The sequence below is a fragment of the Tursiops truncatus genome, chromosome 18 (assembly GCF_011762595.2).
Source record: "Tursiops truncatus isolate mTurTru1 chromosome 18, mTurTru1.mat.Y, whole genome shotgun sequence".
Classification (NCBI taxonomy): Eukaryota; Metazoa; Chordata; class Mammalia; order Artiodactyla; family Delphinidae; genus Tursiops; species Tursiops truncatus.
In genome coordinates, this window is record NC_047051.1 from 35,399,811 (window position 1) to 35,427,064 (window position 27,254).

The 27,254-nt window shown below is 33.3% G+C and overlaps 1 protein-coding gene across 2 annotated transcripts in view; it reads left to right on the forward strand.

Moving 5' to 3' along the window:
• KLHL1 (kelch like family member 1) overlaps positions 1–27,254 on the forward strand; it is a 374,004-nt gene that overhangs the window by 297,005 nt on the left and 49,745 nt on the right. For both annotated transcript variants that reach the window (XM_019945984.3, XM_019945985.3), the window contains one exon: positions 8,131–8,355. In XM_019945984.3, coding sequence (XP_019801543.2) covers positions 8,131–8,355 — 225 coding nt within the window. The remainder of the gene's footprint in view (positions 1–8,130; positions 8,356–27,254) is intronic.

Consider the following 27,254-nt stretch of genomic DNA (forward strand, 5'->3'; position numbering starts at 1 on the left):
CAGTCTTTAGAATCAGGAAAGATGCTCATGTGTTAAATTAAATTCTGTTTGTTTACATTGTTCTCAATGAGTCTGCAGACAAAGGACTTTCAGCTCCTAGAAGCTATGTTCTGTAATAAAGAGTGAAGGAAGGTTCTCTCAGTTAAAAATTGAATCGCTTGTCAGTGAAGTTTTCTTTCATGGGCTCATCTTCACTAGAAAGACACAAAGCTTAGTGACTATCTTGGCTGTAACCATTTCCAGTGTCTCTTCTGAGGATGGATCAGGGTTAAAATTATAAGTTAAATTCTTCAAAATTTAGTCTAGTAAAAACTTTATTTTGCCTTTTAGTGGTCAGAGGATTTGCACCACTTAACTGTACATTGTGTACATCTTTCAATGAATGCGGATTGAGTAATAAATTAGTGTATTATGATAAAATGCTGTCATAATTATAAATTCTTTTTAGTGAGTACATTCTTTTTGATCAATCTCCCAGTGAATGTTCAATACATAAGTACATTCTTTTTCTAAATCAAGTCTCCTTTTACAAACCCACAGGGAAAAAAGCCTGTGTGTGTTTATGCATGTTTCATAAGTACTAGATCTTAATCCTCCAATGCGTGGTTCTTCTCTGTCAAAGAAAGAGAGAGTTCACAGGGCTACCTCAGCTTACTTCCATGATAGAAACTCACAGAGAAGGAGAAGTAAAAGATTTAGACATGGGCTTCCCTGGTGGTCCAGTGGTTGAGAGTCCGCCTCCCGATGCAGGGGACACGGGTTCGTGCCCCGGTCCGGGAAGATCCCACATGCCGCAGAACGGCTGGGCACGTGAGCCATGGCCGCTGAGCCTGCGTGTGCCGAGCCTGTGCTCCGCAGCAGGAGAGGCCACAACAGTGAGAGGCCCGAGTACCGCAAAAACAAACGAAATATTTAGACATAAGTAGAAGTCACTGCATTTTCACCTAATGTGGTACTAATATAAACCCTCAATTTTAATAAACATTAGTAGGTCATAGAGAGCCTTCAATTAATATGTCTTTGTAAGGGTGGGTGCTCATTTATGAAAAAGACAAAAATGTACTTTCCAAGAGTTTATAGTTTAGGTGGAGATCAATGAGCGCTCATGTTTTTTTACTATACTGATGAAAAGGCATTTGAGTGACTTTTGTTTGTGTCATACACTCAGTAATACTACAACTAGAACTCAGTTGTCATAATAGTCATTTTTCCTTTCATTCACAAGTGCTGACATTTTCTTTCATTCAAAAAGGGTAGAAAAATTCTAATAAATATTATATGGAAAGTGTTTTGAAAAGTTTTTAAACTTTTCAAAAGGTTTTTAAGAAGTATCTTAAAAGAGTATTTTAATAATAATATAAATAACAAGGGCTTGGTTTAATTTATGCAAATGTTAGTTATAAAAATAAATAATTGGAAAATTTCAAGTAGTATGAGTTTATGTTCAGTGAACAGTTATTAAGAAAATGAAAAAATAAAGTATACTTGTAATAATGTTTTAATATATGTTCTTTTGCTATAAAGTTATTTTAATACATGAGCTTTTTACTGTAAAAAAGGTGGCTTAGTAATAATGATAGAAATAATAACTACAAGCTTTGAGTTACTTTTTTAAAGTCTCTTTCCTATGTCATCTTTAGCAACACCAAAAACTGCTTTTAAAAATAATGAATTAGTATTTTAATAACAGAACTAAGATGTATTTATGGCAAACTCTTTAAAATAGGAAGTTACAAATCAAAAATTCAACTTCCTCCATTTCCTAAATGCTCCATGTATTTTATTACACACACACGCACACACTCCACACCTCCCATAATAGTTGCATTGATTTAATATCAACCAGTTGGTTTTGATGTGAATATCAAAATTATACATTTTCTAAATTTTTTGTAAATTTAATGATTATTAAGATTATTAATAAATTATTAAGATTATTTAATAAAATTATTATTTAATTTTAGGGAAGCTTAAGTAAATCTTTCAACATTTACATGGTATTCATATTGATTTTCTATTAATTACCTGCTAATTTCATTAGTGTATTCCTATTTTAATGTTTCTAATTTACTTCTTGATTTATACAAGCTTTTTACATATCAAGGAAATTCACTCCTTGTTATATTTATAAAACAGTTTTGTTGTTAATGTTCTCAGTCTTTGGGTTTTTTAAATTGGTTTATTTTTGATGTAACTATATTTTATATTGAGGTGGTTAGTGATCATATATATATATATACTTTAAAATTTCTGGGTCTCATGCTTTCCCTCATGGACTTTTGATCTTAGGCCCACCTAGAAGTGAAAGTTCATCAACTACATTTTCATCTTCTAGGATGTTTAAGGTTGTAGTAGAGTGTGACCGAAGGCAGGTTACTTAAAATTCCCGTCCCTGTTAATGCATGTGGAGCCCTGAGAAAAGAACCACACATATGCTATTTCTGTGGCACTGTGTGCTGTGCTCTAGCCCTGTCTCATCTAAACCTCATTCTGGTGTAACGAGTAAGGCAGGACTCTAAGTTATTTATTTTTCTCCAGAGGACAACTGGTTATCTTAACACTATTTATTTGAATAATAAAATGTTTTTTCACTGATTTGAACGGCCATTTTTACTATATTACACTCACATATTAATTTCTGGCTTTCTTTTTGTATTTATTAATATAGCCATTTTCATTCATAATAAAGCCATCTTTTTAAAATCTCTAGTTACACAATACTTTTTAATATCTGGTAGGCCATTATTTCCTCAAGATTCCTTTGTATTGGAGATTGTCTGGCTTTTAAAAATGTATATCTTAATATTTGACTTTCAAATTTCCAGAGAAACACAAGTATAATTTTATAAATACCTTGTACAAATATTATTATATAAATTGTGATTATAAGATAATAATTATCATTCGCACAATAACAAACCATCTCATTCAAAATTAGTATGATTCTTTGTATTCATTCAAACTGATATTATTCAACAGAGTTTTACTTTTTTTCTTTATCTATTTGTAACCTATTTTGCTGATTTTATTTTTAAATAATTTACTTTTAGTGGTGCTATTTAAATAGGTTCTTCTGTTCTGTACACAATCTGGTTATTTTCATTTTTAAAAATTGCATGGATTTTTGTATTTTACTTATTTGCCAACTTCCAGAAATTTTAATTTTTTTTCTAAGATTTTAAAGATAATAATTTTTAATTATTAAGGTGGACTGTTACATGAAATACAAATAATTAAAATGATATTCCATACTTTTGTTTCCCTTGGTTATGAGCCAAGAAGTTGGCATCCTTTTTTATTTCTTGATTTTAGTGAAATTAGTATAAACTAAACAAAATGCTTGGGTTTTGAGATGTATATACATACTTCAAAATCTAGCATTAAGCTTAATGATATATATACATTTATGTCTCTATACAAATCTTCAACTTACAACGGGATTACATGTTGATAACCCCATTGCAAGTTTAAAGTATAGTAAGTTGAAAATTCATTTAATACACCTAACTTACAGAACATCAGAGCTTAGCCAAGCCCACCGTAAACATTCTCAGAACACTTACATTAGCCTACAGTTGGGCAGAATCATCTAACACAAAGCCTATTTTATAGTATAGTGTTGGAAATCTTATGTAGTTTTTTGAATACTGTCTGAAAGTGAAAAACAGAATGGCTGTAAGAGTTATCAGTTGTTTACTCTCGTGATCACATGGCTGACTGGAAGCTGCGGCTCACTGTCCTGCCCACCTTCACAAGAGAGTATTGTACTGCATATTGCTGGCCCGGGAAAAGATTAAAATTCGAAATTCGACTTACAATTTCGATCAAATACATATCACTTCCACACCATCATAAGTCAGAGAATTCATAAGTCAAACCATTGAAAGTCGGGGAGTGTCTGTACATAGCTATTTATCAGTTTATTATCATTGTACAAATATTTATACTGGGGGGATGTAGAATTTCATTGGTTGTTTATTTGGTGCACATGAAAGTATTTTGATGATTATGAAATGCTACAATGCCATCCTAATAAAATATAACGAATTATCTAAAAAGTAAAGACTTTTATTTGTGCTTGAAAAATATTTTCTCTGCAATAATACTTTTTTATATAAGTGTAAGAATGTTATCTCGAAGTTATATTTTTCATAAGTATGCAGATACATGAAAGACAATGAAAATTTTATTCTATGAAAAATTCAAGAAATAAGTAATTTTTATAATAATACCTTCTTTAAAGCTTGATGTCTTATGTTAAGTATCATGAAACATATCTTTTGCTTTAAAAAATTTTCAGAATCCTTCTCAATATTTACTGTTTTTTTAAAAAGAATACATCTGACTAATTTAACTTTTTCCAAATGATTTGATGGCACCAGGATCACCATTATTATTGGGCCAAAATGTTCTTTAGTCATTATATAATTTGTTTTTTTTTAACAGCTATAAATGATTGTTCTATTTGAGTTAAAACAATATTTCTTTTTTCTGGTTATTCCTTCACTATCAGCTATTGCTACTTTCAACTCCCACAGATCATTTTGACTTGTAGGTTTGTAAAAAGTCTTGAAAATCAAGTAACTAAGCTTATTAACATTGTGTTAAAATTATAGTAAAAAGGCTCTGTGAGAATACCTGAGGTCCTTTCTGTTAAGCTGAATAAGAGTTTTACCTTCTTTACTGGATATTTTTGTGGCATCTGTTGTGTCTGTTCAGAAAACTCCTATCATTTTATTCTGTGTTGTGTTCAAGATAAGTAAGATTGTTAATTATTTGAATTATAGATATGGAATAAGTCCTGCTGTCTGTAATGCCAAAATAGAACGTGCAAGTATTAATTCCTATTTTTCTTCTCCAAATAATCACATTTGGCTCTATGAATGAACAACTCCAAAGAGACCCAGAACCACACTTGAATAACATCTTGAGCACTTATTCTCCGTTTTATATTTTGAGAAAGGAGCCTGCTATTTGTTTTGTCATGAGGAAATCATTTTTGTAGTCATATTGTATCAATACTTTCTAGTTATGTTATTGAACTTGGAAAACAGATACTTTATAAATTTTTAAAATGCAAATTAAAGTAAACTCTATTTCTGCTATAACACATTGCCATAAAGACTTTTTTAAAACAAGTGCCATCTTTTAGCACACAGTAAGTCAGAAGTCCAGGAAAGCACATCTGGATTCTCTGCTCAAGATTTCAAAAGGCTGAAAACAAGGGGTTGGCGAGGCTGTGTTCTCATCTGCAGCTGGAGGCCATCTTCCAAGGTCATTCAGATTATTGACAGAGAGTTTATGAAAGCAATCTGGATACTATTGTGCCTGCAGTCACACATTTTAGAGTTGTGCCTCTGCTTTGCAGGCATTTGAGAAACTAGAGATGGTTTCATGAACCCGAGAGTAACTATGTCTTAAAATAAACTTTCCTTATTTATTTCTTTCAACTGTATTACTTACCAGCACAGTAGCCCACTCTTGTTCATATTCTGTTTTTAATTTTTGTGATGACAAATATTGCCTTTACTTTAAGGAACAGCTCAGAGTAACATTGCTCAGAGAGAATGGCTTTGTCCTTCCTCTAACTCAGGAAACCACCAAGGGGATACATACACTCTTATAAGCAAAAGAAAACAACAGAACTCACAAACAAACTGATACATTTTTAAAAGTATAATACAGTTGGGAAGTTTATACAGTCAACTAATGAAGTATGCTGGTGAGAAAATACCTTAAAGAATATTATCACTAATAACTTGCATTAGAAAAAGAGCAAGCATATTTTTAAGTTTGTGATCATTAAAAACTAAACAAAACATTTATATTACAGTCTGAATAAGAAAATAATCAACTTATTGATTAGTATAAGTAAGCTCTACAAATCAAGAAATCTTTGTTTTGTATTATGAAACTTTTTTTGACTAAGCAAAATTGAAGACTGGAGTGAAAATAGATCTTCTCTAGAGCCTCCTGAAAGAAAAGAAAGCCCTGCCAACACCCTGATTTTAGCACAAAACGTAATTTGAACTTCTGACCTCCAGAACTGTAAGATAATAAATGCATGTTTGTTAAACTGCTAAATTTGAGATAATTTTTCTCAGCAGCCATAGTAAATTAACACAGCTTCTAAATTAAAAAAAAAAAAAAAAAGGAAAGCAGGAATGCACTCCTATTTCTGATGTAGCAACTTTAGGATAAAATGTATAGTTCACCTCTGAAAACTGCAGCTAGAGGAAAAACACTGTAAAAATAAAAAATCCTGCCATGTGTTGAGGTTGAAAACACATCTAGCTTGTTTCAATGAAACTTTGAAACTCAAATCAAGTCCTCACTTTCCCCTTTGAATACCAACACCTTTTATTGTTCAGAGGCCCTTAACCTCACACATTCTCAATGATTTTCTCTGAGAAGGATGAATGTACCTTAAACACCATGCAAAGAATTTGACCAAGGTTTTGGAGAAGAAAGTAGTGGAAGACATTTAATTCCAGACCTGCAAATACGTGCCTCTTGGGATTGTGTTAATTAGTATTAGGTTACCCTATTTCTTCTGCCATGATTTGTCAAGAGTTAGTCATAAGAGAGAGGTATTTGCATACAACTCTTAATTTTTAGTTAGGCATTCATGGAATCCCAATGCTATCAAGCTTTGAGAATTCACATGACTTTGAAATTATTTAACACTTTAGTTCACCTTGGAATTTCAATTTGTACATATTTGAATAAAACATTTAACATATCAATAAAACATAATAAATACATTTAAGCATAAAAGAAGCACTTTTGTTTAAATAATTTATCTTATGTTACTAAACAGTATCAAATGACTTTTATGAATATTCCAGTTTATTTTTACTCTAAAAATAATAATAGTCTTATAATACTTAATGTTTAGTTGTATGAAAATTAGCTCATATATTTAATAACTTCAAAAAAACAGATTTAACTCATTCTAACTCAGCATTTATATTAGTACAGCTTTGTCACTTTTGAATAAAAATTGAGCATAAATTATACCATTTTACTTCAATTAGCAAAACTTTTCCTGCCAAGTTGTTTATATTTATTTAGTTCATTGCTGGTTATGTTCTACAAAGTAAATGAGTCCCCTGAGGAATGTCTTCCCTAGTTTGCAAACTTGTAATACATTACAAGTAAAATGATCTTTAGTGCATAAGTGAAAGTACCCAAGAATGTTGACTTGTAAATGTAGGGATATTTAATCACTGAAAATGAAACATAACTGAATGTGAGTGTAAACATTAAGATCAAACACTGAAGCAAGATCAGTGTTTGCTGGTTTATATTTTATCATATAAACAGTTGTGAACTAGTTCAAGGTAAATGTTTTTAATGTGAAATGTTTAACTGAATCCCTTAAAACACACCTCATCAGCAATTTAGCTTATTCTTTCGATTTCTATTTTATTAGTCAGATTTACTACATTTCTCAAATTTATACATAAAAAGCTTTTAGGAAAGATAAGCTATTTTGTTTAGAGATTCTAAGAGTTGATAAGGACAGAAGATCATTTTATGTCTCTAAATTCTATTGTTATTCCCCGAATGCATTTTTTAAAAATAAGGTTTAAAAAAAAGCACAGCTGACATTTGTTTACATATCTTAAAATTGACTTTTAAACCCTTCTGCTATTTAAGGCATAAGACAAATTTAAAGAGAAATTTGGTAAAGAATTTATTAACTTCACTTTAAGAAATTATACAGATAACATACATAGCTTAGCTATTTAAAAGGGCTTTAATAAATGTCTTTTCAAGCTAGGATTATGTTGCATTTTTCATAGCAAACAGTGATAAAGGGAAGTTGTAAAATCTACTCACAGAACTGTGTCATGCCCAACAATGATTCTATTGAATCAATAGTTTAGCATGAGACCATTATGTAATTCAAACAAGCTGAACATATGTGTCTACTTTAATCATTAGTGTCTGCCAAGAAGAGAAAATAAAGTACTTACATTACTTCTTTTTTCTGCCATTTTTTTTTTCTTCAAGAAAAATGAACATGACAAGAATGTTTTCGCATCCTAGTTTGTACAGTGTCTTGGGAAGATTCTTTGTTGGATTAGTAGTAAATGGTGACTATGTGATTTTATGTTTTATCAGGAGCTACAACCATAGAGAAATATGACCTCAGAACAAATTTGTGGATCCAGGCAGGGATGATGAACGGCAGGAGACTGCAGTTTGGTGTGGCTGTTATTGATGACAAACTCTTTGTAATTGGAGGTCGAGATGGTTTAAAGACACTGAACAGTGTTGAATGTTACAACCCCAAAACCAAGACTTGGACTGTCTTACCACCAATGTCAACACATAGGCATGGTCTAGGTAAGATTCTTACTTTATTGATATTATTTTTAGAAAATATTTTATTGATAGTAAAAGTGTATGCTAAAATATAGTATTACTGTCATCAATTATCATTAACTTTAGGTAAATTGTGGGCTTATTTGGAGCATATATATATTTTTAATTCTTGATATTTTCCTGTGTTGACCAATATGCAATAAACTGTTGAGAGTGATGTTAAATATACCAAGATGAGTAGATATCAAGTTATTCTCAAAGTTTTCACAGTCTGATATTCATACAACATGTAAAATTCATTTGGTATGAAGAAAACAATGCAGAACTATCATGGAGAGACCAGAGTAATGCAGCCTAGAGGAAGAAACAGTTAATGTGAATTGAGGAAAACTTAATTAAGGTGGCTCACTCCCACATTACTGGACAGACAAATCTAGCTATATCTTTGCACTTAATTGATTCCACCTTGAAAGGTCCATGGAGAGCGGGCAACACAGGTTTAGAAAAAGAGTGACACATCAATAGGCACCAGGGGTCAATATGATAGGATTTAATCGATCTCTATTATGGAGTAACTTGGAGATGGGGAGAACTATATTTGGATTCAGAAGTTCTGGGTGTGAGTTTTGAATCTACCATTTGATATTGTCATGATTGGGCCCAGCAGTTAAACTATGAGCCGCTGTTTCCTGATTTGCCACCATTTCCTGATGATGATAATGAATATGAAATCACTTGTAAAGTCCTATACAAATATTTGAAAAAAAGAGTAATTTAATAAAGATAGTTCCTGAATTTGTACTTCTTATTATATGGATTGTAAGAAGTGCTAATTAGTTTCTTTGAAGACCTGAAATAGGCCAGATAGTTGACTAAGTACCTTTCATATATGTAGAAATACACATTAGAAAGATATTGAAGTTTAATTACAAATGTACTGATTTAGACATTCATAGGTAAGCAAAATCATAGAGCATTTCAAAAACAAATATTGATACTTCAACTTTGAGGTCTTCAGCACTGCATTTCTTATTCTTGGCTGCCATCATCTAAGAAAACTTTTTAAATGAAAATAAATAAAATAGCTCTGAACTAAAGCAACTTACCTTTTTGTTCTTCTGGTTTACCTCCTCTTTCTTCAGTTTGCTCATTAGCAAAATTAAGGAATAGTAATAAATATTTGGGAACTTTTTCAAGCTCTAAAAGTTTGTGTTTTAAATAAAAATTGTATAAATACTTTAAATCATATAGTCCCCAATTATAATATGGAAAATATGAACAGCAAATCATTTTTCCCAGGTAATATTATATAAAAGTTTTCTTATATATTTTTTTAAATATATTGAAGAATTTTGGCTTTTGTGTCCATGTAAAAGCTCTATGTATTGCTTTTATTAGCAAGCTATCTAACTACCTATGTTCCTATTTGGGGGAAATATAGAGAATAAACACACTGGATTGGAATTTTTGGAATTTAATGTCTTTCTTCCTTTTTTAGACAATTCAGTTCCTTTCTATTAAGGAATTCTAAAGTCCAATTACGTAGGATATTTGTATATCAAGAGAACATACTTGAAAACATTTCACTAAAAATACACCTTAAGTGGTATAATTTTAGATGTTTAAAGTATATAAGGTTATGGTGTGCCTCAAATCCTATCACACAGGCTGCTGACCCTTTAGGAACAAGTGCTGAGCAAGATGGTAATCTTAGATACTGTCTTTTAGTCTGTCTTATTTGGTAAAGAATCCATTGTGGAAGTAAGGCTGTATAGAAAATTATACGACCCAAGTATCAAACACATCTGATATATAATACAGCATTTCTCACAAATTTTAGTGACCCAATACCAACTCTAATAGTCCACTATTTTCATGCTTAAGCCTCTCTTGTTTATCTTCTGCTTCAGTTCCATTATCAAATAGCTCACCTCTTCTCCATATCTCATGCCATTGACTTCCTCTGTGATTTACTTCCTAATGGTTATTGCTTCCAGTCAGTATTTTTTAAATTCTCTACTACAGTACTCCCCAAGGTCATACCTGATTGAATTAATAGGTAAAATTATGGCATAGGGCATCATTTCTTGGGACAATTCTCAGCTCAAAGTGCCTCATAGATTGCTAGCAATGCCCAGTACATAGAAAACTGCCTTTGACTAGGATGCCAATCCAAGGTCCAATTAGTTGAAGCCAGACTGACAGCAAAGTCTTGTTATCAACAAATTATGACAAGATCTGCATGGACACAGCTGATTCACTGCCTGGCAGTATGCAAGATACAATAGCTCTTTTGAAGAGAACAATATGGCATAGGAAAAAGAACACAAATCAAAATTTCCTCCAAGTTATTCCCCCAAGGCAGTGCCATGAATTTTTGTCTCACTCAGGAAGTAACAACTGACTCTGTTTCTCTAATCACTATACGATGACTCTTCCTTCAGTGTAATAACCAATATTGGGTTTGAGTGTAAACCAACAGCCATCGGTACTAGTCTTTTATTTGTTCAGAAACTAGAATGTACCTTTTTTATTTGCCATAGTTAAAAAATACCTACCTTGTGGTATGCAGTGAGATTGGAATATTGTCTATGTATCCCATATTATACATTCAAGTGACAAGGAGCTAGAGTCTAAAGTAAGATTTTAAAATATAAAATAAAAACTCAAAATAATTTCTTTGACCTATATAGCTTTCCCCCAACTTGATTTCTTTGAAAAAAAAAAAATCCTGGGCTTCCCTGGTGGTGCAGTGATTGAGAGTCCACCTGTCATTGCAGGGGACACGGGTTCGTGCCCTGGTCCGGGAAGATCCCACATGCCGCGGAGCGGCTGGGCGCATGAGCCATGGCCGCTGAGCCTGTGCATCCAGAGCCTGTGCTCCGCAAGGGGAGAGGCCACAACAGTGAGAGGCCCTCATATCGCAAAAAAATAATAATAATAATAATAAATCTTTACGTGATTATGCGAGAAAGCCACGTGAGTTCTTCTGTTGCTAAGGGTGAATATGTGCCCAAAAATTTTTCATAGCAACCAGTAAATGAAGAACACTTCTTGTGCTGGATAAAATAGCATATAAAATTGTATTCATGTTAAGTTTGTGACATCAGGGAGTAATGCATTTATCTAGAGAATGAAGATAATTAAGACTACAGTTGTCTCAATATGCTGAGTTTTTATTTTAGCATTATGTCTTTGGAACACATAATTCTATATATCATGTCTTCTTTCCCACCACACTTTATAGTGTATAAAATTGAAAAAGGCATTACTACAATCCATTGTTTGCAATTGTCATTTTAAGACAAATTGATAAAACAGTTATATAGCTAGTGTATATTATGGGTTTTCTATATGCCATGCTCCATGTTGTATGATAAATATATGGTAGGGGTTGTTTTACTTTTGTTTGTTTAATTTTTAATTGAGATAAAATTAAGTGTTAAAGTATAGAATTGAGTACTTTTGAGTCTATTCACAGAATTGTGCAGCCATCACCACTATCAAATTCCAAAACATTTTTATCATCCTGAAAAACAACCTTGTAACCAATAGTAGTCGTTTGTCATTGCCCCATCTCCCTACACCCCTTAGCAAAAATTAATTTATTTTCTGTCTCTATGGAATTGCCAATTTTGGACATTTCATATAAACAGAATCATATTTTGTGGCTTTTTGTGTATGGTTTCTCTCACATAACGTAAGGTTTTTCAAGGTTCATCCGTTTCATATCATGTATCAGTACTTCATTATTTTTCTGATTGAATAATATTCCACTGTAAGGATTTGCCACATTTTTTTAAACATCTTTATTGGAGTATAATTGCTTTAAAATGGTGTGTTAATTTCTGCTTTATAACAAAGTAATTCAACTATATATATACATATATCTCCATATCTCCTCCCTCTTGCACCAGCCTCTCACCTTCCCTATCTCACCCTTTTAGGTAGTCACAAAGCACCGAGCTGATCTACCTGTGCTATGCAGCTGCTTCCCACTAGTTATCTATTTTACATTTGGTAGTATATATAAGTCCATGCCACTCTTTCACTTTGTCCCAGTTTACACTTCCTCCTCTCTGTGTCCTCAAGCCCATTATATATATCTGCGTATTTATTCCTGTCCTGCCCCTAGGTTCTTCAGAACCTTTTTTTTTTTTTTAAGATACCATATATATGTGTTAGCATGCAATACTTGTTTTTCTCTTTCTGATTTACTTCACTCTGTACGACAGACTCTAGGTCCATCCACCTCACTACAAATAACTCAATGTCATTTCTTTTTATGGCTGAGTAATAGTCCATTGTTTATATGTGCCACATCTTCTTTATCCATTTGTCTGTCAATGGACACTTAGGTTACTTCCATGTCCTGGCTATTGTAAATAGAGCTGCAATGAACATTGTGGTACATGGCTCTTTTTGAATTATGGTTTTCTCAGGGTATATGCCCAGTAGTGGGGTTGTTGGGTTATATGGTAGTTCTATTTTTAGGTTTTTAAGGTCTCTATACTGTTCTCCAGAGTAGTGGTATCAATTTACATTCCCACCAACAGTGCAAGAGGGTTCCCTTTTCTCCACACCTTCTCCAGCATTTATTGTTTGTAGATGTTTTGGTGATGGTCATTCTGACTGGTGTGAGGTGATACCTCATTGTAGTTTTGATTTTCATTTCTCTAATGATTAATGATGTTGAACATCCTGTCATGTGTTTGTTGGCAATCTGTATATCTTCTTTGGAGAAATGTCTATTTAAGTCTTCTGCTCACTTTTGGATTGGGTTGTTTGTTTTTTTGATATTGAGCTGCATGTGTTGCTTGTATATTTTGGAGATTAAGCCTTTGTCAGTTGCTTCATTTGCAAATATTTTCTCCCATTCTGAGGGTTGTTTTTTCATCTTGTTTATAGTTTCCTTTGCTGTGCAAAAGCTTTTAACTTTCACTACATATCATTTGTTTATTTTTGTTTTTATTTCCATTTCTCTAGGAGGTGGGTCAAAAAGGATCTTGCTGTGATTTATGTCGTAGAGTGTTCTGCTTCTTTTTTCCTCTAAGAGTTTTACAGTGTCTGGTCTTACATTTAGGTCTTTTATCCATTTTGAGTTTATTTTTGTGTATGATGTTAGAGAGTGTTCTAATTTCATTTTTTTACATGTAGCTGTCCAGTTTTCCCAGCATCACTTATTGAAGAGGTTGTCTTTTCTCCATTGTTTATTCTTGCCTCCTTTATCAAAAATAAGGTGACCATATGTGCATGGGTTTGACTCTGGGCTTTCTATCCTGTTCCATTGATCTATATTTCTGTAATGTGCCAGTACCATGCTGTCTTGATTACTGTAGTTTGTAGTATAGTCTGAAGTCAGAGAGCCTGACTTCTCCAGCTTCACTTTCCTTTCTCAAGATTGCTTTGGCTATTCGGGGTCTTTTGAGATTCCATACAAATTTTGAAAGTTTTTGTTCTAGTTCTGTGAAAAATGCCATTTGTAGTTTGACAGGGCTTGCATTGAATCTGTAGATAGTTTTGAGTAGTATAGTCATTTTCACAATGTTGATTTTTTCAATCCATGAACATGGTATATCTGTCCAGCTCTTTGTATCATCTTTAATTTTTTCATCAGTGTCTTATAGTTTTCTGCATACAGGTCTTTTGTCTCCTTAGGTAGGTTTGTTCCTAGGTATTTTATTCTTTTTGTTGCAATGGTAAATGGGAGTGTTTTCTTAATTCCTCTTTCAGATTTTTCATTATTAGTGTATAGGAATGCAAGAGATTTCTGTGCATTAATTTTGCATCTTGCTACTTTACCAAATTTATTGATTAACTCAAGTAGTTTTCTGGTACCATCTTCAGGAATCTCTATGTGTAGTATCATGGCATCTGCAAACAGTGACAGCTTTACTTCTTTTCTGATTTGGATTCCTTTTATTTCTTTTTCTCCTCTGATTGCTGTGGCTATAACTTCCAAACTATGTTGAATAATAGTGGTGAGAGTGGGCAACCTTGTCTTGTTCCTGATATCAGTAGAAATGGTTTCAGTTTTTCACCTTTGAGAATGAGTTTGGCTGTGGGTTTCTTATATATGGCCTTTATCATGTTGAGGACAGTTCCCTCTATGCCTACTTTCTGGAGGGTTTTTATCATAAATCGGTGTTTAATTCTGTCAAAAACTTCTTCTGCACCTATTGAGATGATCATATGGTTTTTATCTTTCAATTTGTTAATATGGTGTATCACATTGATTGATTTGAGTATATTGAAGGATCCTTGCATTCCTGGGTTAAACTCCAGTTGATCATGGTGTATGATCCTTTTAATGTGCTCTTGGATTATGTTTGCTAGTATTTTGTTGAGGATTTTTGCATGTATGTTCATCAGTGATATTGGCCTGTAGTTTTCTTTCCTTGGGACATCTTTGTCTGGTTTTGGTATCAGGGTGATGGTGGCCTCGTAGAATGAGTTTGGGAGTATTTCTCCTTATGCTAAATTTTGGAAGAGTTTGAGAAAGATAGGTGTTAGCTCTTTGCTAAATGTTTGACAGAATTCGCCTGGGAAGCCATCTTGTCCTTGGCATTTGATTGTTGGAAGATTTTTAAACACAGTCTCAATTTCAGTGTTTGTGAACGGTCTGTTTATATTTTCTATTTCTTCCTGGTTCAGTCTCGGAAGGTTGTGCTCTTCTAAGAATGTGTCCATTTCTTCCAGGTTGTCCATTTTATCGGCATATAGTTGCTTGTAGTAATCGCTCATGATCCTTTGTATTTCTGCAGTGTCAGTTGTTACTTCTCCTTTTTCAGTTCTAAATCTGTTGATTTGAGTCTTCTTTTTTTTTTGATGAGTCTGACTAATGGTTTATCAATTTTGTTTATCTTCTCACAGAACCATCTTTTAGTTTTATTGATCTTTGCTATTGTTTCCTTCATTTTTTTTCTCATTTATTTCTGATCTGATCTTTATGATTTCTTTCCTTCTGCTAAGTTTGGGAAATTTTTGTTCTTTTTTCTCTAATCCTTTTAGGTGTAAGGTTGGGTTATTTATTTGAGATGTTTCTTCTTTCTTGAGGTAGGATTGTATTGCTATAAACTTCCCTCTTAGAACTGTTTTTGATGAATCCCATAGGCTTTGGGTCATCATGTTTTCATTGCCATTTGTTTCTAGGTAGTTTTTGATTTCCTCTTTGATTTCTTCAGTGATCTCTTGATTATTAAGTAGTGTATTGTTTTGCCTCCACGTGTTTGTATTTTTTACAAATATTTTCCCATAATTGATATCTAGTCTCATAGCGTTTTGGTCGGAAAAAATACTTGATAAAATTTCAGTTTTCTTAAGTTTACCAAGGCTTGATTTGTGACCCAATATATGATCTGTCCTGGAGGATGTTCCATGAGCCCTTGAGAAGAAAGTGTATTCTGTTGTTTTTGGATAGAATGTCCTATAAATATCAATTAAGTACATCTTGTTTAATGTACCATTTAAAGCTTGTGTTTCCTTATTTATTTTTATTTTGGATGATCTGCCCATTGGTGAAACTGGAGTGTTAACATCCCCTACTCTGAATGTGTTACTGTTGATTTCCCCTTTTATGGCTGTTAGCATTTGCCTTATGTATTGAGGTACTCCTATGTTGGGTATATAAATATTCACAATTGTTATATGTTCTTCTTGGATTGATCCCTTTGTCTTTATGTAGTGTCCTTCTTTGTCTCTTGTAGTAGTCTTTATTTTAAAGTCTATTTTTTCTGATATGAGAATTGCTACTCCAGCTTTCTTTTGACTTCCATTTGGAATATATTTTCCATCCCCTCACTTTCAGTCTTTATGTGTTCCTGTGTCTGAAGTGGGTCTCTTGTAGACAGCATATATATGGGTCTTATTTTTTTTTTCCATTCAGTCAGTCCATGTCTTTTGGTTGGAGCATTAATCCATTTACATGTGAGGTAATTGGTATTATTGATATGTATGTTCCTATTACCGTTTTCTTAATTGTTTTGGGTTTGTTATTGTAGGTCTTTTCCTTTTCTTGTGTTTCCTGCCTAGAGAAGTTCCTTTAGAATTTGTTGTAAAGCTGGTTTAGTTGTGCTGAATTCTCTTAGCTTTTGCTTGTCTGTAAAGGTTTTAATTTCTCCATCAAATCTGAATGAGATCTTTGCTGGGTAGAGTAAACTTGTAGGTTTTTCCCTATCATCATTTTAAATATGTCCTGTCACTTCCATCTGGCTTGCACAGTTTCTGCTGAAAGATCAGTTGTTAACCTCATGGGGATTCTCTTGTATGTTATTTGTTGTTTTTTTCCTTGCTGCTTTTAATATTTTTTTCTTTGCATTTAATATGTGATAGTTTCATTAATATGTGTCTTGGCATGTTTCTCCTTGGATTTATCCTGTGTGGGACTTCTGCACTTACTCATCTTGACTAATTATTTCCTTTCCCATATTAGGGAAGTTTTCAACTAAAACCTCTTGAAATATTTTCTCAGTCCCTTTCTTTTTCTCTTTCTCTTCTGTGACCCCTATAATTCAAATGTTGTTGCATTTAATGTCCCAGAAGTATCTGAGACGGTCCTCAATTCTTTTCATTCTTTTTTCTTTATTCTGCTCTGCAGTAGTTATTTCTACTATTTTATCTTACAGGTCACTTATCCATTCTTCTGCCTCAGTTTTTCTGCTATTGAGTCCTCTAGAGAATTCTTAATTTCATTTATTGTGTTGTTCATCATTATTTGTTTGCTGTTTAGTTCTTCCCGGTCCTTGTTAAAGGTTTGTTTTATTTTCTCCATTCTATTTCCAAGATTTTGTAACATCTTTATTATCATACTCTGAATCCTTTTTCAGGTAAACTGCCTATTTCCTCTTTGTTTGTTTGGTCTATTGGGTTTTTATCTTGCTGCTTCGTCTGCTGTGTGTTTCTCTGTCTTCTCATTTTGCTTAACTTACTGGGTTTATGGTCTCCTTTTTGCAGGCTGCAGGTTTGCAGTTCCTGTTGTTTTAGGGGTCTGCCAGAGTGTCTAAGGTTCTTTCAGTGAGCTGTGTAGGCTTCCTTGTGGAGGGGACCAGTGCTTGCTTTCTGGTGGATGATGTTGGATCTTGTCTTTCTGGTGGGCAAGTCTGTGTCTGGTGGTTTGTTTTGAGGTGTCTGTGACCTTATTATGATTTTAGGCAGCCATCTGCTAATGGGTGGGGTTGTGTTCCTGTCTTGCTAGTTGTTTGGCATAGGGTGTCGAGTGCTGTAGCTTACTCGTCGCTGAGTGGAGCGGGGTCTTCGTGTTGAGATGGATATCTCTGGGAGAGCTTTCACCATTTGATATTACGTGAACCTGGGACATCCCTGGTGGACTCATGTCCTGAACTCAGCTCTCCCACCTCAGAGGCACAGGCCTGACACCCACCTGGAGCACCAAGACTGTCAGCCACAATGCTCAGAAGTAAAGGGAGAAAAACTGAAGAAAGAAAGAAAAAAGAAAATAAAAGTTATTAAAATAAAAATAATTATTAATTTTTTTAAAAAAATTAAAAAGTAACAAAAAACAAAGAAAAAAAAGTAAGAATGAAAGAAGAGAGCAACTAAACCAAAAAACAAGTCCACCAATTATAACAAGCACTAAAATGTACACTAAAAATAAAAAGAAAAAAGAAAAAAACTGACAGAACCCTAGGACAAATGGTAAAAGCAAAGTTATACAGATAAAATAACACAGAGAAGCATACACATACACACCCACAAAAAGAGAAGGAAAAAAAAATGTATGTCGTTGCTCCCAACATCCACTGCCTCGATTTTGGTATGATTTGTTGTCTATTCAGATATTCCACAGATGCAGGGTACATCAAGCTGCTTGTGGAGATTTAATCCAGTGCTCCTGAGGTTGCTGGGAGAGATTTCCCTTTGTCTTCTTTGTTCTCACAGCTCACAGGGGCTCAGTTTTGGATTTGGCCCTGCGTTTCTGTGTAGATCGCCTGAGAGCGTCTGTTCTTCGCTCAGACAGGATAGGGTTAAAGTAGCAGCTGAGTAGGGGCCCTTGTTCACTCAGGCCAGGGGGAGGAAGGGGTATGGATGTGGGGCAAACCTGCGGTGGCAGAGGCCAGTGTGACATTGCAGCAGCCTGAGGCTCCGTGTGTTCTCCTGGGGAAGTTGTCCCTGAGTCACGGGACCCTGGCAGTGGTGGGCTGCACAGGCTCCCGGGAGGGGAGGTGTGGATAGTGACCTGTACTTGCACACTGGCTTCTTGGTGGTTGCAGCGGCGGCCTTAGAATCTCGTGCCTGTCTCTGGTGGCTGCACTGATAGCCATGGCTCGCGCCTGTCTCTGGAGCTCGTTTAGGCAGTGCTCTGAATCCCCTCTCCTCGTGCCATAACCCAAAACAATTGTCTCTTGCCTTTTAGGCAGGTCCAGACTTTGTCCAAGACTACCTCTCAGCCAGCTGTGACACATTAGCCCCCTTCAGGCTGTGTTCACGCAGGCAACCCCAGTCCTCTCCCTGGGATCTGACCTCCGAAGCTGGAGGTTCAGTTCCCAGCCCCCACTCACCCAGGAAGGTGAGCAATCAAGCCTCTCAGGCTGGTGAGTGCTGGTCGGCATGATCCTTTGTGTAGGGATCTCTCTGCTTTGCCCTCTGCACCCCTGTTGCTGTGCTCTGCTCCGTGGCTCCAAAGCTTCCCCCCAGCCACCCCCTGTCTCTGCCAGTGAAGGGGATTCCTAGTGTGTGGAAACTTTTCCTCCTTCACAGCTCCCTCCCACTGGTGCAGGTCCCGTCCCTATTCTTTTGTCTCTGTTTTCTTCTTTTTTCTTTTGCCCTACCCAGATACGTGGGGGAGTTTCTTACCTTTTGGGAAGTCTGAGGTCTTCTGCCAGCATTCAGGAGGTGTTCTGTAGTAGTTGTTGCACATGTGAATGTAGTTCTGATGTATTTGTGGGAAGGAAGTTGATCTCCACGTCTTACTCTTCTGCCATCTTGAAGGTCTCCCTGCCACATTTTATTTATACATCATCAATAGAAGGACATTTTGGTTGTTTTCACTTTGGGGTTATTATGAATAAAACTGCTCTGAACATTCACATATGTATTTTTTGTGTGAATATATATCTTCAGTTCTCTTGGATATATACATATGAGTAAAATTGTTGAATTATATGGTAGCTCCAACTTTAACTTTTGGAAGAATTGCCAAGCTTTTTCCAGAATGGCTGCTCCATTTTCCATCTCCTCAGCAATTATGAAGGTGCCGATTTTTCCACATCCTTGACACATGTTACTATTCGTTCTTCTTTTATTATAATGATTCTAGTGTACATGAAGTGGTGTTTCATGGTTTTATAGACATTTCTCTAATGAATAATTTTGAGAAACTTTTCATGTGCTTATTGGCCATTTGTATCTTTGGATAAATTTTTATTCAAATATTTTAGCTAGTCTTTGTTTAGATTATTTTTTATTTTATTGTTGATTTGTAATTGTTCATTTTATATTCTATATATGTGTCCTCTGTCAGACATAACATCAGCAAATACTTTATGCCATTCTATGGGTTCTAATTTAACTTTCTTGATAGTGTCCTTTGATAGCTACTGATGGACAAAGGTTTTCAACTTATGTCAAGTCAAACTATTACTCAAGTATGAAGGGAGAAAAAAGGGCATCTTCAGACATTTTGGTTCTGTTGATTTCAGCAAGGATGTGAACCTCAAAATCTATTCTCACAAACTTGAGAGTGAAAAAAGAAAGGAGTGTCTTAAGACAAATTAATATTCTAATGTTAGGATTCGAGGGTCTCCTTCACTGTCAGGAAAGGTAGAGAATAAACTGTTGTACGCTCACAGAGTTCTTGACCTCATGGGAAAAAATAAGTAATTAGATTGTCTCTTTGCAAAGAGCAAACACAGGACTGTTTCCCACATGCAAAGATTTGGGCCATCCTTATATGGTACTGGATTGTCCTCCTTCTTGTTTCTAAGAAGTTCAATTCCACTTCTGGCTTGTTATACTTGACTAAAGGAAAATTACTAAAGCAGTCTGAGGATACTGCAGTCAGAACTGAGGATGGTGTGGGAGGTGGCAGGGGAAATCTGTTTATAGGCATCCAGAAATGCTCACCTGCCAGGGAAACAAAAAAAATGAGGTTCATAAACCAACCAGGAGAAATATGATGTTAAAATTAAAATATTAAGGAACATTTTCAAAACAATATCAAGCATTTAACTTAATAAAATTCTTGAATGTATGTATGAAGAAAGAGAACCAAAAGTGACATTTATTTCAGTCTTTTCCCTGGCTTTTAGGACTTATACTTATAACAACAAGTAATGAATGGACTGAAGAAAATATCAGCCAAATAAAACCTTCCATTTATTTGTGATATAACCCATTAGACTAGAAAATCTCATTTGAAACTGTCAGCTTTCATTGTCTTAGAAGGAACACTTGCTTCAACTTAGCCTCTGTTTCTTTAATTATATCAGTATGTTTGTCTTCTTTATGTCTCTTTTACTTAAAAAAAATAGCTTTCATCACAAGACCAGGAAGGCTTAGGTTACTTTAAAAGTTATACAATATTCACAAGTCGACAAAATTCAAAACTGCCCATTCAGTTTTATGTATCAGATTTAAAAAAAGGTATTGTGAGAGGAAAAATTATAATGGAGTAAGTTGGGGATACAAATAAAATATTTAACTCTTTTGATAATATATACTCACATACACAAATATATACACAGACCCACAATTTTAAATACTTTTGCATGTCTGATTGAAAAAATAGGGAAATTCTGAACAAGATATAGGACATAACAAGAAGTTTTTAGAGCAGATAGCTACCATTTTCATTTGAAAGTTTAATATTTGAGTAAACAGAAAGTCATAAGGACAACTTTCTTATTACTTAGGCACATATGGTAGAGACATAGACATGTGTATACAGTTTTAAAGAATATTTTTGAACTTTTATTCCTTTACTTTCATTTTATCAGTTCCTCTTGGAAATATCATATACAAAACATTAGTAATGCCAGCAAAAAAGAAAGAAAGGAAGGGAGAAAAGAAGGAAGGAAAGATGAAGGAAGAGAAAAGAAACAACAAATTCTAAGACTTGTCTCAACAGAATATGACCCTATATATTGTGATTTATGAACTCTAAGTATCAGTGAAATATCCTCATTATACATTTAGTCTTCTATGGTCCTATCACCTGTTGAATTCTAAGCTTAGATATCCCCTGGTGTCTTTCCAATGAAATATGTTTCTGTTTGAATAAACACTTACTGAAGACTTTTTAGTGCTAAGAATCCCATTTGTGCTGAGGAAAAAGAGATGAGTAAGAAAGAAGACCTACCTTCAGTATTATACATACAAGTTATATTAATAGTTGCAGATGTTCTCTTACAAATAAAAATTATCTATCCAATCACAGTGATTCTGTGCTTTGTTTGTTAGGTAATAATCTTTTACTTTATTACTCATTTCTGAGAGTAAAATTTTATATCACAAAATGTGTGACTGATCTTCAACATAACTCCTCTGTTATTTGTGGATATCCTGTCTCTTAGATAGTCAAGAATCATAGATTATCCTTCTACGTGGTATTGTATTTGGCAATGGTGTCAAAATTTGCTGACTGAGTAGCAAGAATTCCCTTTAATACACTGTACTTTGATAAATGCTAAAGGCTAATAGAAGATCTTCTAGAACACTGATTCTTGAAACTAGAATCTGAATACTAAGTTTCCTCTTTATTGAGAAAACTTGAAAAATATACCTGTTTGATTTGAGTCAGAGTATTAATTTTCTCTTCCTGAGCAATTGGTCAGTTTTTATCCCAAGAATATTGTAGATAATGTAACTAGGTTTTCCTCTGTGAATTAAACATTATAAAGTCTAGAATTAAATTTGCAGTCTAATATAACAAACATGTATGCACTTTTTGTAGTAATCTCACATTTGCCTCTATTTTATCTTTCTTTGCTTGTTTTGCTATCTTTTTTAGCACCTAGTTTTAGTAAAATATCTCCCTCTATTTCATATAATTTTGGAATCATCTTAATTTTTCAATAGTAAGTTGAGGTATTAAGTTAAATATAAGGCTATCAGAATTAGTCTAGTTAAATACAAGAAGAGTTTTGTGACAATGTTCATTGGTTAAATTATTCCAACATTCAAGGAGCATTAAAATTGTACTACTACATACTACAATACTCATGTTAGAATAAAAAGATGAATGAGATATTGTACTGAAGGATCCTACACCTCAGTAGGGAGACCAAAAAAGTTAAAAGACAATTAAAAAGAAGTGTTATAAGTACAATAAGTAAGAGTGTTATGATCAAACTCTTTTAAGTCAGAAAGGTAGTTAGGAAAGGATTCTAAATAGAGATGATGTCAAAACTGAACCATAATTAATAGTCAGTCAAACTGAAGAAGAAAAAATACATTTCAGGCAACAAGGTAAAATATGTAAAAACACAAATGTGAAAAGGAAGCATAGAATATTTGAGTAGCAAACCACAAAATTATTTGAAAACAAATTGGTTTCAATGATGTTGGATTATCTCATGGATATATTTTACAATATAACAAATATCCTTTAAGTTTAAGCTGAAGTATAAGAGATGCAGGAGAATACATTATATGACCTCTACAATCCCACACTGTAATGATGTTTTAATTGGAATTTTAAATGTAATAATGAAATATTTATTTTGAGTAATTTCTCATTCATGATTGGCCTGGTATATTTGAATTTAGCTCAACTTTCAAATAATAAAGGTATAAATTCACTTTATATCTTTTTCATATTGAATAGAAAATTAATAAGATCGGACTTTTAGAGAGGGCAATTTGGTCACTCAGGTGAATCACACAGAAAGAGCTAATAACTGAGAAAGAAAAATATTAAATCAACTACAGAAAATGTACCAGTTCAGTTCCTATTATTTTGGTTATGACTGCTAATTTATTGCTTGCTTTTTCTTTTGTAGGTTTGTCTGGAGAGGTTATTTTAGTTTATGTTTTATCTTTCTTTATCTATGTCTTCAACCTGAATGATCACACTAATCTTCCATGTTCCAATTTAAAACTCACGTTAAAATCACATTTAATAGAAAAATGTCTTCAGTTTTAATAATTTCCATCTCAATGTGCTGGTGGTAATGGGACACTAAAGCAATCAAAACAAAAAACTATATAGACTAATAGATATTTAAACCTACAGAGTAGTTAAGAGACTCCAGAATCTTAATTTTACAGATGAGAAAACCAAGGACCAGAAAGATTAAGTAGCTTGCTGAAGTTTATTCAACTTACTAGTAGCAAAGTTTGCTTTGGAATTCTCCACAGATTTGGGGTTTGTTTTGTTTTGTTTTGCTTTGCTTTTTGCACTGATTTTCTACCCCATTCTGATTATTTGTATATTACTATTTCTAGAATAAATCAACTTTATTTTTCACAGTAAGTATGATGAGTCTCGGGGTGAACCACGTTTTGTGGGGCTTAAAGATGAGACTTTCCTTAAGAAAGAAAAATGTAATCACCACCTGAATACATTGTTAGAACCCCTTCCTGGACCACAGAAGGAAGGGCCCTGAGCCTTAAGCTTCAACAGCCTCACTGGAATTCCTTTCTCAATGAGAATTATCAACATTTACTCTAAGGTCATATTTTGCTTTAGTAAACAAATGCTGTAAATTGATTTTTTATTGGAATTACTAATGGGATTATATTACATATAAATTCATTTCACATTCAAGAATGTACACAGATTATAATTTTATAAAAATTGTTTTCTTTTTTCATGTAATGTAGAAAAGACTATACATTCCAGCCATAAATTTACTAAGGCTTAAAATATTTTAAATGAACACATAAGTATCCAGCTGAAATTCTGTGGATATGCATGCTTATGATATTTGTTAGATAATTTAATAGAATATTCCTAAATCAATAGAACCATTGTTCATATAAGTCCAGAGATTGTGAATTATTTGCTGCTACTCTAAGACCAAATATTTATCAAAAAAAATGTTATATGGCCAATGTTTTGACACTAAGAACATGCTCTTATTTGTTATTTTATTAAAGGGACATTTTGAGTTTTTGGCCTGTAATCTTTAGGTATACAAAAAAATATATTTCATTTAAATGACCTTTTTTTATGGCAATTGACCAACAGTGTAGACTCACTCTGCCTCTTTTGATGTCATCTGTGTAATACACCAAACATTTTAAGACACCAAATACTAAGGCTTGAGTGCATTAGCAATGCCAAGTACAAGGAGCTACTTGTGCACTTAGTTTTGAATTATCTATTAGTTTCATGAGATTATTTCATCATTCAACACTACCAGGAAAACATTTAAATACAAATCCTTTGTGTATTTTTTTTTCTTTGCTTAAGACAGAGAATAGATTGTCAGATTTAATACAGAAAAAAGTGCGTTCCAAAAACATTTTACCTTTTCACAGGACATGAACCCACTGCTCAAAGAAACAATAAAGATGAAAAATGATGTCCCAGCAACTTTCTCTTCCTTGATTGTTTCAGCTAAAAGGTAGTTTTAAATGTAGAAATTCAAATAGTGTTTGGAAGTGACTTTAATGCTAAGATGGCTTTTACAATGAAAGATAATTCAACGGTCCTCAGTTAAATGATTCCTGAGAGATAGCAGGTTCAAAAGTCAATATGTGAGAAAATATTATAGCATTAATATGTTACAATCAAATGGAATGAGTTAGGCTAGTATATATATTTTTAATCAGTTAGAGTCACATTGTACTTTAAACTTTGTGATAAAAGAAGGGGCAATGCAAAAAATAACTCATACTACATTTTATGCTTGGAAGAAGGGAGAAAATAAGGCAAAAGTTATTTCCATTATTTTGCCAGATTGAGCTATTTAGCGCTGTGTGGCTTGTGGGATCTTAGTTCCCCCACCAGGGACTGAACCTGGGCTCTCAGCTGTGAGTGCAGGGAGTTCTAACCACTGGACCGCCAGGGAATCCCCCCTATTTAACATTCTTAAAGAATGACAAAAATACAGAATAATTAACAGTTTAATGTACTACTCAAAAAACACAATATCTTGAATTTTAAGAAGGTGGATCACTCTATATATATATATATATATATATATATATATATATATATATATATATATATATGTAAGTATATCTTAACGGATTAAGATATCTCCATAAGTATACTTGTGTAACTGTATATTTGTACTCTCATGTCAAAATTTGATTAAAGGTCTCTTAATTAGACATTTTGATACATCTTGCAACCATATATATCTAAAAGTTTTATATATTTTTACCAAAAAATAGTACATTATGATTAATCCTTATCCTTAGCCTGAAGGGTCCTAATTATTAGGACTCCAAGTATCTAAAAAGAATAAGGCTGTATTGTTACTATTCTTTTGAGTGCTCAACAAGCTTTTCCTTTATTTGATAGAGACTCCTTTATGAAAGTTAACATTTTTATTATTTTTGCAATAAAAATATTTGCCTCACTTGTACTTTTGGAAAACAATTAGCTATTAATATTGAGTCTATTACATCATTTACAGATAAATTAAGTTCAATTTGATGTTTTATTATATTAGATGTGAACTTTCAGACTAAATTTTATTCATTCAACAAATGTACTCCCAAAGACTTTCTTGAGTGCCAGAGAGAAAATTGTGAAGAAACACTATCCTGCTTTCGTATTGCTTTGGGTTTAGCAAGGTAACAGAAAACCATTTATCTAGTAGTTGTTAACCTTTGATTCTAGGACAATTTCTCTTTGGGTTTGCTTAAATAAGGGAAATACTATATTTATAAATTAAATGTGTGCATTATTATTATAGGTACACCACACTATTGAGGTTTTTAAAACTTTTCTATAAAAAATATGCTTATTTTTATGCTATCGAATTTAAAAAGAAGTAACAAATTTACTATAAAAACTGTGTCACATAATATGTACGTTTGTCCATAGCACAAAATGATGTCTGTCTCTAGGGGAATACAAATTAATTTATATATAAATGGTTTCTATAAGTATCCTAACTTTAGAATATAAATATTGGAGTTTCTTTACTAGCTATCTGTAGGCTTCAGTAGTTGTAGGTAGCTGTGGAATGTAATTTTTGTCACCACAGACTTTCTGTGTCAATAGAAAAACAACGTGTTAAATCAAATTCTTACAAATCAGGCAGAAACAAACAAACGCACACCACTTAACAAAAACACACCACTTAATTTATAAGCTAAGCAAAGTACAGCTCTTTGTAGTGGAATACAGCTAAAACTGGTTTAAACTAAGCGATCAAATCCCCATATTTGGCCATACTTGAAAAAGCCTTTGACCTTGAACAGGCTACTGAACAATGTATTATAATTATAATTTATAACCTTCTATAATCGTATAACATGTTGACATGAGGGCAGAAGTATTTGCAAAGTATTTCTTCTTAGTCCACATATCTTAAAGGCCACTCATTTTACTAAGTGACAGAAAATTTCTATTATCAATTATGTGAAAAAATAGTATAGGATTAAAATAGATGATGTGCTTGTAATAGTCCACACCTGAATCTGAACTTCTGATTAGAGTTGTTTAAATGCTAACTAATCACTCTTCTTTGCCACCCCTTCTCCAACCCTTATTTTAGATAAGAATAATTCAAATATTAACTAGTGGGTCTCAATAAAGATTAAAGCAAAACCATATGAAAAATTCATTTATTCAATATGTTGACATATTCTACAATAGGGACAATATAATTAGAACTTTTATATTTTTATGAATAAAACTTTACATTGTTGCTAATACATTATCTCATGTTAAATGTATATATTCTCTCACTGTCAATTAAAAGATAAATGCTTTGATCTATAACTTTGGTTTTATTCTTCAAGGTTTTTATCTTTATTTAAACAATAGTAGCCATTATTTT